At 38.0% G+C, this 18,440-nt stretch overlaps 2 protein-coding genes across 4 annotated transcripts; both read right to left on the bottom strand.

Annotated features, from left to right (window-relative positions):
- Positions 1-1,458: 1,458 nt before the first annotated feature.
- Positions 1,459-7,798, bottom strand: LOC311045065 (sodium- and chloride-dependent GABA transporter 3-like; the record flags this gene model as incomplete). Its single annotated transcript, XM_084056877.1, has 14 exons — positions 1,459-1,590; positions 2,014-2,081; positions 2,840-2,940; positions 3,585-3,687; positions 4,178-4,315; positions 4,535-4,647; positions 4,783-4,907; positions 5,177-5,280; positions 6,045-6,179; positions 6,344-6,476; positions 6,686-6,788; positions 6,912-7,049; positions 7,340-7,474; positions 7,642-7,798. The coding sequence occupies 13 exons, from the start codon at positions 7,796-7,798 to the stop codon at positions 2,061-2,063; spliced, it is 1,506 nt and encodes a 501-aa protein (XP_083913003.1). The 3' UTR covers positions 1,459-1,590; positions 2,014-2,060.
- A 796-nt stretch (positions 7,799-8,594) lies between these two features.
- Positions 8,595-15,766, bottom strand: pold3 (polymerase (DNA-directed), delta 3, accessory subunit). Of its 3 annotated transcripts, XR_014600759.1 has the most exons (13): positions 15,642-15,766; positions 15,280-15,335; positions 14,060-14,159; positions 13,887-13,926; positions 13,319-13,451; positions 12,534-12,789; positions 12,041-12,113; positions 10,836-10,980; positions 10,461-10,576; positions 10,134-10,225; positions 9,894-9,975; positions 9,305-9,569; positions 8,595-9,240 (listed from the first exon to the last, which is right to left on the bottom strand). XR_014600759.1 is itself a non-coding variant. In XM_084057181.1 (12 exons), exons 1-12 carry the CDS (start codon positions 15,696-15,698, stop codon positions 9,361-9,363), a joined length of 1,359 nt encoding a protein of 452 aa, XP_083913307.1. In that variant the 5' UTR covers positions 15,699-15,766; the 3' UTR covers positions 8,595-9,360. The 3 variants fall into 3 exon arrangements, 2 of the variants coding, with proteins under 2 accessions (XP_083913307.1, XP_083913308.1); XM_084057181.1 differs by having other exon boundaries at positions 8,595-9,569; XM_084057182.1 differs by having other exon boundaries at positions 8,595-9,569; positions 9,894-9,972.
- Positions 15,767-18,440: the final 2,674 nt, after the last annotated feature.

Raw genomic sequence — 18,440 nt, 5'->3', positions numbered from 1 at the left:
CTGTCTTTTTTTTTTTTTTTTTACATGTAAGTTAACAGGCTATGACAGCAACTTATCAAATTAAGTCTCTCTTAGGAGGGGGATAAGGCACCATATAAGCTTGTCGGGGTCCAGCTGTCACTTTGATCAATTAATCTCATTTTGTTCCATGGAATGTGGTGTGTAGCTGCTGTTTTATTGTCAATGGACAGAACAGGCTTCAGTGCTGAATAACATTGTGAATAATAGCAATAATATAATTTACAGTATGCTTGTAAAGTTCATAACATGTAAATGTACATAACACAATAATGAAAAGGGAGGACAAAAATGTGAAAGTGTTTTCCCACTTTTGTATTTTGCCACATTATCTAAAATGTTAGACCAATGTTAGGACCACAATGGATTTAAAAAAAAATGTTTTTGCCCAAGTGTTTTACTGTAGGCCTACTTCCGTACATTTTTAACTAATAAAGTATTCAAAGACTAGAACTATGCTTTTGAAGGAAGGCTAGATTTGGATGAACTGCTGTCCAAGCTTAGAGATCAGAGAAATGTATAACTGCCTTTGGCAGCAATTCAAAGAATGTCAACACCAAAATGTGTAGGTAGGTACTTTGTATTCAGTGTTAACTTGTTTGAAATTCAGAGTAACTTTTTTCTCTTTCATATTAGGCAACCTTAAAGCTACAATCTGGGAATTAGCTCTGAATGAATCAAACATAATTTTAACCAATCTGTATGGTAGAGTATTAATACATTATAACTAATACAGATGCAGTGGTTGGTGATGGTCTCCATACTCTTCTATTGAAAAATAGAAAAAAAGTCCCTGGTGTCGGTTAGGACACCGACTGGTTGACAATATCAATTGGGTCAATAAGGTTAATTGTAGAGATGACGGATAATATTGCCCCCCCCCCCCCCCCCCCCCCGATATTATTGGCCGATATTAACATACAAATGTAATGTGGGAAAATATCGGTATCGGTTTTCTGTCCTGGAATTAACACATTATGCCTAATTTTATTATAAACTGTTGGCATAATGTGTTAATTCCACGAAAGGAGATATGTGACATTAGTTTTGGTGAAAAAAAGCCTGCATATATCCGTATCGGTTGATATCGGAAATTAAGAGTTATCTTAATATCAATATACGAGACAATATCATAAAATCGGGGGGAAAAAGCCAATATCGGACATCCCTAGTTATTTGAAGCAAACAATTGCACCCCAATGTGCCACAATCTTTATTGTAGATCAGATATTCTTGCAGTTTCCTCTCTTTGTTGGGAGAGGGAGACCATGGACATAAAACGTATGGATTTTAGTTTTAAATAAGAGATTGCTGTACACACCTGCATGCTTTAACAGAAGTCTTCATTTTGCATTTTAAAATGTGTATATAAAAAAATCCCTGTCCACAATCCAAGCCTCATTTGGTGATTGTGGACTAATGCTGCTTTTCTAACTGGGTTGCTAAGTTGATCCTGGTGCCAGTAACAAACGTCTATATAGTTGATGTCAACTCCAGTGTTGTCTCAGGTTCTTCTGGTTTCCTTTCCTGCCAGGCTGAATATTTTGCGGGGCGACAAAGGACGGACAATCGCTGTTTGAGGGAAAAACATAGTGAGTTGCTATGGTTTTATGGCAGTAGTAGACTGCAATTTAAGGCACATCACAAGATACTGTATGTTTGAGACAACAAATAATTCTGGCGTGGCTAGTTAGTGGAATGGTACAGTGTACTGTCTTTCTATATACCCTAAGACTGCATGGGCTCAAATCCCAGCTGACATAAGACCATGGCATTCCTTTTTCCTATACAGTAGAGTCTTAAAATGGAATACCCAATCATCTAGTTATGAGATCATTATTCAACACAAATCATACTTTAGGCCTCAAAGAATAACAAGCCAGAATATAGCTAAAATAAAAATAAAATCAGGAGACTGACCTGTCTTAAAGAGCCTGTCCCAAAACAAATCTGTCCAATTCCCCACAGGGGCACCATGATAACAGATGAGAGTACCATGGCCCAGCCGAGTCCATAAGCCCAGTCAGGGTAAATGTAGTCGTTCATCTTGAGCTGGTTGCCATCTGACATATACAGGAGAAAGGAACACTGGAAATGTATGGAAAAGTTATTTAAAAGTATTATGTTTGTCAATCAAGTGAGTCAACTGTCAATTCCATAAAAGTTCACTTGTTATAGTTACTGGGCAAAACTATAACAGTTTGTAAATAATTCAAACAATATTTTGTTGTGAATGCATGGACATCTAAAAAATATAAGGGAATTAAATGTATGTATTTATAATTAAATGCATCATTCATTTAATTGAATACATTCTGTAAAAGTAATTTATGATACATGGCATTAATTTGTCATAATGGATAATAATTATAATAACAGATGTGTATTTTGTTACTACATACTGTATTCTTGTATTGGTCGTGTCTGTACTCTTTACATTGGTTTCTTCTATTTTGTGTTTCTAATCAAAGAGTTCCAGAGCAGTAATCCAACACACAAAGCTAAAAGCTGCACTCTCCACAAATGTGATTTCACCAATTTATTGGCCACAGTGAGAATAGGGGAAGCCAATAAATTGGTCAAATTGTACAGTTGATGGGCAACTTTTCATCTTAGGGTGTTGGATTACAAAATTCCAAAATGTATATATATTTTTTTTAAAGAGAATATCATGATAGCTAAACTCAAGACAAGAAAAGCTGTGTGGGTATTGGGAGCTGGGTATTTCTGGCAATCGAAAATGTTGTTGGGGGAGAGGAGTTGTTGGACAACAAATAATTCTTGTTTAAATCTGAACAGGATATAAACCTGGCCAACTCACCAGAGACAGCAGAGGAATTAAATACCTCCAGCACACGTTGAAAAAAGCACATGGTTGGTGTCCGGTCATTTTCTTAGTAATATCATTAAAATGATCAACCCCTGTGGAGAAAGAAAATGTTCTGTCAGTTCTAATACTCAAGTGTGTATTCATCATACGGATGTCTGAGTAAAACACCACATACAGTAGTTAATGTCATACATTTGTCACTGTGATAAACACCCTCCAAACAACCCATCTCTTCAGCACATTTGAGTTATTGAAGCATGAACATCTAACTAAGATATAAGGTCAAGAAAACACAAAGGGAAACGGGCAGCGCCTATGGAGTTGCATCATGATCCCAAATGTTTTATTGTACAACCTATGATTCAAGTTATAGGCCAAAACATGAAGCAGGCTGTTATATCACCACTATTTAAAACATGTAGATAGAATCTACCTTCTATCTTGGCTTACTATAGGAGTGTGTGTGTAAAGTTTCATGCCAATCGGTCCAGTGGTGCCTGAGATTAGCTACTCACAGACCCTACCTGCTCTATCCAACTTCTATCCTCTATCTTCTCTCGAAAACTACAAATGATGGAGTGCACGCAAAAAAAATGTTAACCTGTGATGTGACAATAAAGATGATTCTGATTCTGATTCTCATTCAGACATGGACATGGACAGACAGGTGGACGGACAGGGGCAAAAACATAGCGGACTGAGTGGCTCAGTTAAAATATCAAAAAGCTTTGCTTACCAAAGATCCAGCCCACCACCAGACATTCTAACGCAGCCATGACATCCAGGCAAGCTCTACAGCAGCCATAATAATCAATGAGCAGAAATATATAGATCCCTCCCTGTGAAGGAGAAAACATTTCACTATTGAACATCACTCATCCTTTCACAAGAACAGTTACAGTAATGAAATGTTATTAGGTGTCAGACAGCCAGACAGTATTTAGGCCATTATTTTTTTTTATGTCATCAGTATCTGCAACCGATTTTGTATCAATTTTCATCCTCAAGTCATTAGGCAAACATTTTCAAATGTTTTCAGAAATTAAAAAAATATAAATTGTTTGAATAAGGATAAATAAAATGCTATTCAGTGTATGTTTTTGGGTTTTTTTTATCTATCAAAGTTATTTGTATTTCATTAAATACATGTTTTGATAAATAGTTAAATGCAAGTTAAATGTTCTCAAATATAATCAAATCTAAAAAAATAAAATAATAATTAGATGTTTTGACAAAGTCAAAACATCTGTGGTCAAGGTCTCTCCAAAATCCTGATCCGCATCGGACCCAAAAATCTGGCATCGCCCGATTAGTCAGTATACTATTCACCTCAGTAACCAAGGTCAGTTGTATGAGGAAGCTGAAGGAACAGATGATGAGGACAAAGCTCTCCCGTCTTCCTGGCTTGCAAAACAGTGTAGGGAACATGTCACTCACTGAGGTGACCAAGCACTCCACGATCACAAACTGTGTGCCAAATGAAACAAAAGAACAGTTCAGCTTTTAAGGCTGATTTATACTTAGTTGCCCATGGTGTCGCACCTAAAATAGCCGATCTACAAGCTCAAGTTACGAGGTGTGAGCTTGTAGACACACATAACCAAATATAAATCAGGCATTACAGTATGTGCCTGATTGGTAATGGACTGATTCATAATCAATGAGCAGTGCAATGATTAACCTTACATGTGTGTCGACACATAATAAAAGTAGCATTAGGAAAAAGCAGATGTTCCAGAACTGAGGTAACGGCATCATGGCTGCTGCCTGAGGGTAAGCAATGAACGCCAGACCAGGTCCTGTGTTAAGAATACAAGGAAAAAAGTCACCAAAATGATTAGGTTTAAAATATATGTAAAATGGTGGTCTGGTCTTTGCACAGCAAAATTAGCTACTTTAACATATAAGCAGGTAATGTTATAGATAAACAGTACCTGAATCAGCCACCATCTCAATAGGAACCCCCTGTTTCAGAGCCATGAAGCCAAGCACAGAGAAGACAACGAATCCAGCAACAAAACTGGTTCCGCTGTTCAGCAGACACAGCCAAAAGCAGTCCCTAGAATTAATTGTGAGAGTGATAAGAGATTCATTACACTTCACTTCTTTTTAAGGGATGTTCACACCAAGCACGATAACTATAATTATACCATAGGTGAGCGTCCACATTGAGGTTGTCCTTATAGTTTTGTGAGGACTCTGCCATGCACTTGAGTTAGATTCTTTTTTTAACTTGATTTTTTTTTATCATTGTTATTTTACTGTTTAACTTTTGAAGACAACTTTGTAGGGACAAATAAAAATAAGTAATGAGTGAGTCATGCTTACTTGTAACAGTTGTTGTTAAGGTCATTATAACTACCCAAAACAATTAGAGTTCCAGCAGCCAAACTATAAGAGAAGAGAATTTGAGATCCGGCCTCGACCCAGACCTGCAGTGGAAAAACAACAACAAAGCAATATAAATGTTGTCTTGTCTCATGTTGTTAATATTTGCATATTATTGCACACTTTGTACAGTATTTGCCAAGTTACATTTCTGTAACTAACATACAACCATTTTGTCCATTAAAGGTGGTGTAAGTGATATTTTTTAATTTTCTAAGTGATGAGAATGAATATTCTGATTAGATAAAATTTCTATCCTGATATAAAAATGTATGTTCTGTTTACTAAAGGGCAGATGGGGAGACCCCTATTACTGAAAATAACTCTAGTGGTTCTCAAATTGGGGTCCGAGGACCTCCAGGGGTCCTTGAGGAGTTACGGGTCTGTGTATAAATGGGACCAAATGGACCTGATTCCATTAGTACACTCACAGATTTTATAGAGTTGATTGGGGCCCCAGAGATAGAAAATTGTCTTCCTCTGCCTCATGCATAACAAAGAGATTGACTGCTCTAGAGCTATGATTACAAGAGATTTTACCAAAATATTTGTATTTTAATGGAAACACAGCACTTTCATATAATATTGCAGTGACTTTCATTGTGGTTAATAAATATTGGTTAATATTTCATATTCTGGATGTTTGTATGGTGTAACTAATCAGATTTGTATGCACATCGCTGAATGTTTACAGATAAATGGAAACTGTTGAGTGGGGACAAATGTCAGTTGTAATTTGTATACAGTATGTACATACTGCCAGGCTAATTGTACAATGTTGGTAATGTGTAAAAAAAGGTTACTGTACCTCAGGGTCAGACAGGCGGCTCAGGTCTGGATACAGGTAGAACTTAACCCCTTCCCAAGCTCCAGGAAGCGTCAAACCCCTGACTAGCAGGACTAGGAGCATTATATAGGGGAAAGTAGCTGTGAAATACACTACCTAAACAGAACAAATTGTGAGAGAACAATATATGAGATGAATTATCCCATGAAACCTATGATGGAACATAATTATGTAATATGCCTTCATGTATTAACATCTCTGTGTTGTATGTCTATGCAGTGTGTGCATAGGTTTTTGCTGATCAATTATTATCACAAGACCTTTCCTGAGGATTTGACACCCTTCCAGATACTGAAGTAGCAAAACACCCAGCAAGCCAGAAGACACAGGGTCAAATCCCATCTGATGCTGCCCAGCTCCCCAAATCCTCCAGAGATGGACAACACTCGATGTCTGGTGTAAGGAGGAATTTAAAGGGAGACCAAATGTGAGCTTACTCAGCTTAGTATATAGAGAAATGTAAGGATGATTATGACGCAAATTGTAATGGATTATGTGTTTTGGTTCTGTAACTCTCTTGTTCTATTAAACATTAAAACTTGTTTACAAAAAAGTACTTATGCAAAGTTGTATTTGTGTGATAGCAAATACAGGAGACTTACTCCCAAAATTCACTAGCAGCAGTGGTGGCATTGGTTAACAAGGTTGAGTTTGTTGTCAGGTTTGGAGACTGGGAATGCCAAATCTGATCATCCACACAGTCAGCTGTGTGGATTATTAGACAAAATGAATGAAATTACGTAATGAAAGTATTCATGGGAAAGAGACATATTATTTATAACACAAAACAGATAAAGGAAGACTATTTTTCTGCTGATAAAACTTTACCTGTGTTCCAGGTGTTTTCACAGCTGGCCCAGGGGAGCTGAGATTTGAAGGAGAATATCAGATAGAGGAGAGCCCAGGCCTGGACTACGATATAGATGAAGTCATAAAGTTTTATCAGCAGATGTCCATATCCAATTCCTAAGGTGCAGATTCAAAAGTTAGCATTTCAATACACATTGCTTCATAAAATGAAATGCTCAAATCAGCAGAATGTATTCAAGTCATGAAGTGGGTGTCAGACGCGTGTTAGCCACCATGCTATTACTGCAGTATAACAAAGTGCCCTAATAATTCCTTGCATTCCAACAGGGCTTTGCACTGGCGCAGTGCTCAGGCTCTAATAATAATAATAAAACATTACTTCCCTTGATATTAAGTGCCATGTGTATAATGCAATTAAGTTTTGTCTTTTGCCTTAAAATTCTCACCCTTTGCCAATGGGCAAATCTTTGTCCAGCAGGTGACCATTCCTTCCTGGGTGTACTGACCAATCACATTCTCCAGCAGGAAGAGAGGTATCCCATACACCACGGCTAACAGACTGTATGGCAACAGAAAGGCTCCTATGTAGAAAATGGCACGCATACTCTAGACATACATTTCCAAAACCATCTAAATACATAATAATAATAATAATTCAAAAGAAAGATCCCATGGATCTAATACTCACAACTCATGACAATTATTAGGCTATACCCACAACAATTATCTATTAATTAATAAAATTCACCTCCACCATTCTTGTAACAAAGGTATGGGAATCGCCACACATTTCCCAGTCCAACCACATTTCCTGCAATGACCAGAAGATACTCTGTTTTACTCGCCCACTGTCCTCTGCCTTCAATAATTGTCTCCTTTTTCTCTCGCCTTCTTTCTCTACTCATCTCCTCCAAATATGTCTCTCGTAGTACAACACCTATGTTGCTTGTGATTCCAGAATGCAGGTTAGTTCCTTTTTATTGGAATTGTTACACATTGACAAACTGTCACTGCTTGAAGTAAACAGAAAAAGCCTGTAGTACCAGTATCCCCCCTTCACTACTACCATTAGATCCTGGGGCCTCTGAGTCACCAACAGGCCCATCTAGAATTTACTTAAATATAAATATTTAAATACATAAAATATATGTAAATATAGATACATTCTCAAGTGGGCCCCTCAGGCTACAGTACAAGTAATATGCTGTGGCCGTTTGACTAACAGGAATAAGTCTAACACAGGTTAAGTATTTTTTTTACATGCAAATAAATAGGTACAAATAAGTAATAATACTGTTGGTTATAGACTAAATCCTAAAAGTAAATAAAATGTCTACGGGCGATTTCTTGACCTGCATGCCATACAACTTTAGGGTTTTTGCATGCATTGTTGCTGCCCCTCACATTTTGCAGAGTTGCTACACTTCCATGTTATAATTCTCCACACCTCTAATAGATATATTATTTAAACTGAGGTTAGAAAAGCCATTAGTTTCAGTTATCTGGTCACACATTAAGTATGACAATTAAATTGTACATTATTAATGTCCTACCACATCACAAAGGCATTCTGTTCATTGTCAGTAATTCACAGGTCTAGCTGTGTAAGGGTCTATGGAAATCGTAGAATAAGTTAGAAAAATAAACTAAAACTGACATTTGCTATAGAAAACACAAACCCCAAAAAAAAAAACATTTTTTAGAAAATAACAACTTTAATACATTTCATCTGAGCATGGTTTTCACAAAAAGAGAAAGGTGTGCAGATACAAGACTCAAGACCTAAACTCACTGAAGCAGCACATCTGATGTCATCACATCCTTTATGCCTCGAGGTATTGTTAAGGCGTTTTAGTGCTACTTTCCATATAACCATCTTTTGAATAAGCATTGAACATGCCAATACATCTGTCTTGGCATTGGTATTGACATGACAAACAGTGATTCATTAGGCTAAAACAATACCTTGCAGTGCCATTAGGAGACAAATAGCCAGTCAGAAACCTTCTTTTTTTTACTCAACCACCATGTATTCAAATTATACTGTTGATATTCAAACTGGTGTCCAAGACCAAAAGGTTATTACTAAGGTCACTCAACAAATAAACAAGTGTATTCAAGCCATACAGAAAATGAGTGGATCTGTGAGTTTTCCTCGACGCCCGTCGAAGGAAGCAACCAAAGGTGTTGCATCCTCTTGCTATATTTATTGTATGATGTTGTATGTTTAACCAAAGTGATGTTTACCAACAGAGCCAGTCTACCCAAAAGACCCTGAAGTCCCCTAAGCCTGAGTTATACTTAGTTGCGTGCAGGTGTTCTGCATTAAGAATAGCTGATCTAAAAGCTCACAACGCATTGCAGTACAACGCATTGTGAGCTTTGTAGATCAGCAATTTTCTAAGTAAAAGTAAGTTTTAATATTTTTTATTCCTCCATCCTGATGAAGAACTCCCTCCACCTTCCATCATTTCTTTTGGAAGAATCCCATAATTGAAGCTTGCTTAGTTCCTTTGCTTGCGTTCGCAGGGCTTTTCTTTTCTTTCTTTTTCTTGTCATCGTCTTTCTTGCTTGTTGGTAGTTTAGCCTGGACGGGATGCTTTGATGCCACTTTGCTGGAAGGAGCCTCCTCTTCAGTCTCAGAGTACGACTCACTCTCGTAGCCTTTCTCTGTTACTATGGGCAGCAGAACACATCTGGATTCAATATTCAGCGCCAAACTTTTACCTGTATCCTTCCTTTTATCAACAAAAACATAAGCATGTATGACCTATGAACCCTGGTGTTATTCCCTTGTTAACATCTGTTAAAGATCCTTTATTTGTGCAGTACGTGAATTTAATTCCTTTAGGCTTGTTCCTTACTGTATTTCATGGCTGTAGTCACAGGAACAATTTGTAGTACAGATGATTAGATCCTATGCCGTTTTGAATTTGATATAACTGGTATATTAAACATCGAAGTTGTGTGTGTTACTTTAATGGAGGCCGATGCACCTACCCATGCACCCATCTTCATCCAGAAACATACGAGATTTCATGACTCGCCTCCTCTTCCTCCTTTTCCCATCGGAATGCTGCTGCTGTGGAAATACACAGATAAACATGCTGAGGGAGAGACATTTTGGTAAAATACCACAATACTAAGTAAATCTACATGCTGTCATTAACCATATTCGAGAATGATGCAAGAGCAAAATAGTTTCTGCCAGAACATGGTCACAACAGTTAGTCTGCCTACATTTGCATGTGAAAGTGACTCCTCCTTCACATCCTTTTCAGGACATGGTGATGGCTCTCTCCTTTTCTGTGGCTGTGGAGAATCTGGAATCACTGGGGAAGCAAACAGTTACCATTACTTAACATTTGTTAACCACTTAGGCCCTATATACTTCGTCGTATGACAAATAGCAAAAAATAGCAGATTGGCTATTTTTGCCATTTGTAATACGTTTTCGTCTATTTTTGCCTATATTGACATGACCAAAATAGAGAGGCCAGGTTGAGTTTAGTTTAAACATGCTGACCGTCTGGAGGATTTAAAGGACAATGGATCCAGAAAACTCACCTTCCTCCTCCTCATCATCATCACTACTCTCTGACACAGGCCTTTTAATCCTGCGTCGTTTCTTCTTATCCATTTTTTCTTCTTCACTGTCAGATTCCTGTATGCGTTTGGTTTTACTTCAGAGGATCAAAATAAGGAATAAAAATGACGCTTAAGTGTTAATTTACCTATATTTGAGCAAAATATTTCACTGACCTAAACATTTTATATGGACTTGTATCCGAAGCACTAACAATATATCCGTATAGTGCTTCATAACTTAATACTCAGACACTTTGCATTAAAACCACATGGGATACAAACTCTCTTTCTCTCTCTCTCTCACACACACACACACACACACACACACACACACACACACACACACACACACACCTCCTAATATCTTTCTTGGTGTCCTTGGCTTGTTCCTGTGGTACATCGATCTGTTTGTCCACGGGCCGTGATGCTGAAGGTCTCGGCTCCTCTGAAGACAGTGGCTGGACCTCCTCTTCCTTCTTCTCAATCTTCTCAGGTCTCTCTGGCGGACCAGGACACACGTTTATTTAGGAAACTTTCAAAATACTTCCGTGTTTACCTGACACATTCAAGTTAAACCAAGTGACATAGTTATTTTTTAATGTTGTTGTTCGTTTTGAATTTGGTTTATTCGGTAAGATTTCACTGATGCAGAAAGGCAAATAAACATATATGTAAAAAAAAAAAGAAACCAAGTGCCAAATACTGACTGTTAATTTTGTACGACTAAAGCAGCTTAGTGCAGGTTGAGAGTAAAGGGCCATCCAGCCCAACAATGATAACTACAAAGAGAACTATAACAATACTGTACTGATGTGAGCATCCACACTGATCAAAGATAACGTTCTATAAATGTTTTGAACACAACACCAGTGTAAGCGTTTCTATTGTTCATCAAATCTAACTGAAAGTGATCCAAATGACATTGGTCGTTCCGTTATACAGTAGTTGTGGTGTGGACTCCACCATCCATTTGAGTTAAAATAACAAAAAGATTATATACACTTATTGTTATATTTCTTGGTGTGGACGACCCTTAACACATTGACCGCCAAGACCGTAGTCCTACGGGCCGTTAAATCCAACCGTTAACCGCCGTACCCGTAGTCCTACGGGGCAGGTGTTTTCCCATGTTAAATCGAACAGGTGCAGATTCCGGGGGGGGGGGGGGGGGGGGACCGGAAACGAAATAATACTGTTTCCGTTTTTTGTCCCGCCTCCGTTTCCTGTCTAGCGATCAACTTTGGAAGCGGTTATCTCAGCTTGTTGTTTTCCTCTCCGCATCCTCCACTCTGACGTTTTTGCCTCGTTCTCCAAAATGGAGGCACGGATTGCGTCGCGGTCTTCAGTGTTTTGTTCTGTCGGATCCCGTGTTTGTGTCGAACCAAATGAACGCGGATTTTAAACGGATTTAGCGGGGGCTATGGCGGAATCAAAAAAACAAAAAAGGACAATAAAAGCGTGGCAGTGGTGAGTGCATTATGAGATTAGCCCTTGGCGGTGGATGTGTTAAAGGCAGTGAGGTCAGGTTGGTGTGAAGGACTGCAGCATTGAACACTCACTTGCTGCTTGGTTCCCAAAGAAGTTGCTCATAGGATTGGTCTTTCCCGCTGGTTTGCTTTTGGGGGCCTCAACCTAGAATACATAAGTGAAAGCATTTACATTGAATTCTTCATAACAAAGGATCAAATCAATCAATGAAACTGTGATTTCCATATCCTACATTCAAACAGTGGGTGACTGGGGTCATGTACCTTGCTCAACAACACTTCATCCCTGATGGCAGGCTCTGCTACATCTATATCTATAAATGTATCTATAAATGCATGGAATCTGTGTGTGTGTGTGTGTGTGAGACTGTCTTGCGCATAACCTGAGGACCGTCTGACCAATCGGCAATGTGTTACAAATTAACATGTTCTGTGGTATGTGGTATGTGCACAAACATAGTAAATTAAATATTCCTAATTTTCCAAGCCAAATGAGTCTGCTCTTACAGGTAAGCTGAGTCAAAGGATCCGGCTCCCAGAATGCCCTTCACTAATGAAAACATACCACAGGTGCCTCTTCTTTGGGCTCTGGTTTGATCTCTTTGCCAGCTTCCTGCTTCTTGGAGGCGGGCTTACTGGCAAACATTCCCATGATGCCTTTAGGGGGCTTTGTAGTAGGTTTGGAGGTCAAGCTAGCATGGCCATTCACAGTGGGTTTGACACGTTGAGGCTCTGTTGTAGGAGCCTGCATCACTTCCTGAGCCTGCTGCACCTCTGCTCTAGACATGGGCACCGCGCTGGCACACTGGATAGCACTGTATCTGGAAACAGATACAGTGTCAAATAATTCACCAAATAGGGTTTTACTCGTCATGCAATATACCGTAATTCATTTAAAAAATGCAATATTTTTTCATCACCATTTGCATTCCTATTCAGCATCAGTAAACACTGTATGCACTAAAGCATATCGTCGCTTATATACAATGTACTTTCTTTTCATTTTCATAACATTTTCAGGAAATGGAAAAAAGAACCTGTATTCCGATGAAGTTACATTATTCTAGTCACAAGCTCTTGTTACTACTTTTCATTTGTTAAAACATTTATAAAATCCAGACAGACTTAACCACTGTCATCATTTTTGGGCGTGTTATTATTGGGGGAAATTAAACTAAACTAAATAAAAAAGAGGAAAATAGATCTACAAGCTCACAACATTACAATGCATGCTCATAGGTCAATTATTTTCTCTACTTTAGTGATAACATAGGGCATTAATTTATGAAAAAACACAAAAGGATTAAATATGGGGCTACAAGGTTTCTGCCAGACAGAATATAGACATACTTGCTGCAGTTCTTCATATTGTCTTTCACAGCGTCATAGTCAACACTGTACAGAGGACCACTGTCCTTCAGGACAGCTTTCTGGACACTGTACACATGGACACTAACAGTAACGCTCATCTTGGACTTCACGTCTGCAAAAGATGACATTTGTAAGTCTGGGACCAAAAGATGCACATCACATCAATGCACAGTGTTTCCTTCCTCAACAGTTACTCAGCAGTAGTAAGGTGGCAACATTGCAAGGAAAAATAATGACCATAATTTAGGGATTTCAGGAATACTGTATGTATAAATAGAACATTTTACAATGTAGGCGTCCAGAACGATTTACAAAAAGCAAGGTAAATAATCACATACGTAGAAAGTTAAATAATCACATACATAGAATGCAGAGAGACAGTGTAGTGCCTCAAAAAACTAGGATACCAGGAAAACAATGAACTAGCATCTGTCTAAACAAAACAAAAATCTAAGAGACAAAACTGAAAACAATTACATTTCAAACAATTTCAAACCACTGTATCAAAACATGGCACGGCCACTTGTTAGGAGTATCCTTAACTCACCTTCTAGCTGGTCTTCTCGCACCACTGACACCTTGTGACACTGACAAACAAAGACAAACAGCAAGCATGAGACAAAATATGATCAGAGTTGAGGTTGGATCACTGACATGTCAAAGCAGGATGAAAACCCGATCAGAGGGAATCATCAGGAGTTCCTTTTCGACGTTCCTTACCGTAAGGCCATTCTCAACCAATTTGCCAGACACAAGATATGTAGCATGAAGTGGTTCTGAGCTTTCTTTTCTCTTGTGATCCAGGTAATGGTAAAGCATTCTGGAATGAATACAAAGCATTTATTCTGGAATATTACGACAATAGACATATGACTGTGATAATATACCACAGTTTATTATTCATATTTATGATTAGAAAGCAAGGAAACTGGTGGTGGTGTGGTCACTAGGTTATCAGCAAGTTAATTTCTTAATTAGAAAAAGGTCAGTAAAGTGTATGCGTGTTCAGACAAGGAGGTGCTGATGAGATATTGGCACAAACCCTTTCAGCCAATCACAATGTGGAGTCAGAACTAGCTGAGGTAAATACAATAGTAATTTGTTTAAAGTTAATGATGTTTACTCCATAAGTGGTGAGATACATTCTGCAGTATCAGTATAAATTGCAGATGTTAATATATAATCATGTGGACCTTTTCAAACTTGAACATCATATACAATTTAATTGGTCCAAGTTTATTTCCTAAACTTGGACCGAAGCTGTTCCCTAGCAACGCAATTCCACTGACAAGGTCTGTGCCGTGGTTAGACCCGTCACAATTATTACATAATAGCAATTATTTTTGCATAATCGTCATAATAGTTTCCATGTTGAAAAATCTGCCCTGTGCAATTTGAGTACAAAGCCTAAAAGGCAAACAGGAAATTAAATTTGTATTCATATGTTCCAATGTTCAATGCCAAAAACACAATTACGGTAAATCATTAATAGCTATTATTTGTATGACAATGAATCGTCAACTTATATTTTGTAACCTGACAGCCCTAACTGTGGTCTACATTGTCTGTCAGTGAGTGGTTCTCAAAGTGGGGTCCAGGGACCCTCAGGGTTCCTTGAGAGGGTTCCAAATGGACCCTTAAAAAAGGTCTGTAACTCTGAGAGTGCAAGTGTAACCAAATGGACCCGGACCCATTTGTACACTCTCAAGGGTTTATGTGGATCATTAAAGTCAAATCACACTCACTGCATGTGTCTTCAGTATTTTGCACTGTGCCTTTAAGGCAATGGGTGTTGTGACTGTTGTCGGTTATTAGAGAATGTTATATACCTTGCAGTCAAAGTGTTTCTGGTCAGTATAAACACATTGCTTAGTTATTTGTTTAAGCATTAATCTGTGGTATTCACATTCACACAGCATGTAGGTCAGGATATCACTCACTGTTTTGCTGTGTTGACATGGACCCCGAGAGTGAGACTCAGCCATTTGTAGGTCACCTGTTAGGTCCATACAGCATGAGCTACTGTTAGTTAGCTGGATTACACCAAGTTAGCTTATAAACACAGACAATCAGCCAAATCACTGTAAATTATATGGCACAATGCAACATAAAGGAGAGGCTGTTAGAGTTCAGTTTCTTGAGTAAAGTCGCCATCGTTTAAGCTGAACTGTTGACGTTACTTAGCACGGCTACCCCAGTGAGCAGCATCAGTAAATACATGATGATACATGATAAATGTAATAAACAATCGCTTGTCCATAAACTAGCAGCTACATGAGGGCGTGTGTCAGATTCCACTTACTATCTTGTTGTGATCGTTCACAAACTCATCGATATTATCTAAATAAAGTTCGTCCATTGTGTTTCCTTGTTGACAGGAGGAGAATGTTGCCTCAGCGCGGGAATACAGTGAAGCGCTTTATTTACTTCCGGTCTAAGCTCATGTGTGCTCCTCTGTTTCCGACATCCATTTGTGGGGCACTGCTGCCATCTAGCGGTAAGAAACAGGACAACAGACAGCGTTAAGGTTGCCTGGTTTGGTTTAAACGTTTATTCTTTAGAAGTTAAAGGTAGATCTATATTCTGATAGTAAAAGTGGTGTAAAGTAACTAAGTACTACTTAAGTACTTTTACTTTACTGGAGTATTTCCAATTTCCAATACTGTTTCTTCTACTCCACTACATCTCAGAGGCAAATGTTGTACTTTTACTCCACTACAATTATTTCAAAATGTAATAGTTAATTGCTTTGTAGATTTTGATTACTATTACAAAACATACCATTAACCACATTCAGCCCTACATTTTGACGAAAAAATCTACAAGCTCAAAATGCATTACGAGGCATTGTGAGCTTGTAGATCAGAGCATTTCTACATTGCAGTATTGATACTTTTACATAAGTAAAACATTTTTTTACTTTTTACACCACTGGTTAAAGGTCTATACTCTGATATAGTAGCCTTGATCAAGACTATCATATATGTATTTTATAGATTTTAACATTTGCATATCTATGAGGTAAAAGTCAGACTCGATAAAATACATCTATGATTGATCCAAGGCTAATTCGGATAGAAATATTTAGTGTTTGTTCAGTAACAGCTGGTCTCCCCGTCTCTACAGCACTTTAATAAAAAGAAAATACATTTTCAGGTGGGTCACACATTTCATTCAGTCTTGAGAGAGAAACCATGCAAGTATATATGTTTATGTGTACAATCATAACATAAAGTGGCGTGCACTGTGCCTGTGTAAATGTGGCAACAATGGTAATTAAGTACACTTACTATTGCTCTCAAGTAGGCTACACTTTTGAGGTACTTTTACTTTACTTGAGTAGGCTATTTCCATTTTGCAATACTTTATAATTCTACTCCACTACATCGCAGAAGCAAATATTGAACTTTTTACTCCACTAAATTATTTGACACATTTTGTTACTAGTTACTTTGCAGATTTAGATTATTATTACAAAACCATTTTACATCAACCTCTAATCCAAAATGTTGAATACGGCTATTTTCAAACATTAAAACAAATACATTGTGAAATGGGCCATTCATAATGATTACTTATGGTAAGCTACTGTAAGTATATTATGATGCCAATAATTCTGTACTTTTACTCAAGTTAAAAGTATTGCTACTTTTACTGAAAATAAAATTAGAATACTTCTTCCACCATTGATAGTTGGTGTGTGTAGGTCCTGCCATAATACATGTAAGTTGTTTACTGTTTATTAAGTATATAGATAGATAAAGGAATTGGCTTTGGTTGGGTATAAAAACTTGAAACATTGGACAGTAACAATTAGCAAGACAAACAACAATGTGCAAACAGCACAGCCAGGATGCGTATTAAGGGATAGAGCAGTCAAGTCAACAGTCTTTTTTCCCCCTGCACAAATAAGTATGCGTTTCATACTTAGTATTTTCTTTACTTGGCATAATAGATGTCAGAAAAAATGTAATGTGTCGAGTTTTAACGCTAAAGCAGAAGAAATACAGTGTATATATAGCATTGTGATAAATCTGCTAACATAGTCAACTTTAACCGATTACATTAGGGCTAATTAACAGCCTCTGACAACCATATTCCCCATAGTTCATAGTCCCAAACCACAAGCTTGGAAACACTCTCATCATCACCCCTCACCTCTGGAGCCAATCAAAAGTCCTTGTTATCTAATCCCTATGCTTTTTATTTAAAAGAAAGATTAGCCCATACTTACATATTGACATTACGATAGCTAATCTCACATCAAACTGGTTCAAATGTGAGTTATAGTATTTAGTTGTCAACTAACAAGGCAAACTGCCTGGGTTGCCTTTGTTAAAGTGTTTTTCAGAAAGTAAACAACAATTCAACAATTTAGCTTTTTCTAAAACATTGTGGCCTGTGTTATATCACTATGAACACACACTACAATGATATAGATGCTATAGAAGAACACATTGGAGAGACTGCTGAGAACAACCAAAGGCCTATAGGCTATGGGCACCAGTTCTAACCCATTATCTAAAGGACAAAATATGTCAACAGTTATAGATTGACGCTGTTAAGCAGAAGTAGCAGCCTGCAAGGCAGCAATAACCTGTAGACCTATGACTCAAGCCTCACAGGCTGACAAATATTAGTAGTGAGATTCCAGACAGCGTAAAGAAAGCACAGTCAGCTCGACACCTCAAGACTCCAAAGTGCTGTGACAGTGTATTTTTTTTTATATCGCAGTCACCCTCCTTTAATACACAGTCTCACTTGTTCAGCACTACATATCCTAACTAAATAAATCCTCCTTTTCTCTAGTTTGCTGCCTGTCTTCCTGGAGGCCTTATGCCCCCTTGTATACAGTAAAAATCCTCAGTGTTAATTTACATTGAGGATTTCACCTTTATCTCACACACTCCATGCAGCGGAATGAATCTGTCCCATCCCTTGGGCCTGTTCAATTCTGAATGGAGTTGCTTTAGAATTAAATCAGGCTATCATATCCTGGTTCAAAAGTTCAAAAAGTTCCCATCGGACCTGACTGTTTGTTAAGCGCCTATGGAGACACAGCTGAATCAGGTGGTGCTGGGTTGACGGGCTGAACAGTGAC

Source organism: Gymnoscopelus microlampas, assembly GCF_963454915.1.
Source record: "Gymnoscopelus microlampas genome assembly, chromosome: 5".
NCBI lineage: Eukaryota > Metazoa > Chordata > Actinopteri > Myctophiformes > Myctophidae > Gymnoscopelus > Gymnoscopelus microlampas.
This window is presented reverse-complemented; position numbering and strand designations above follow the sequence as displayed.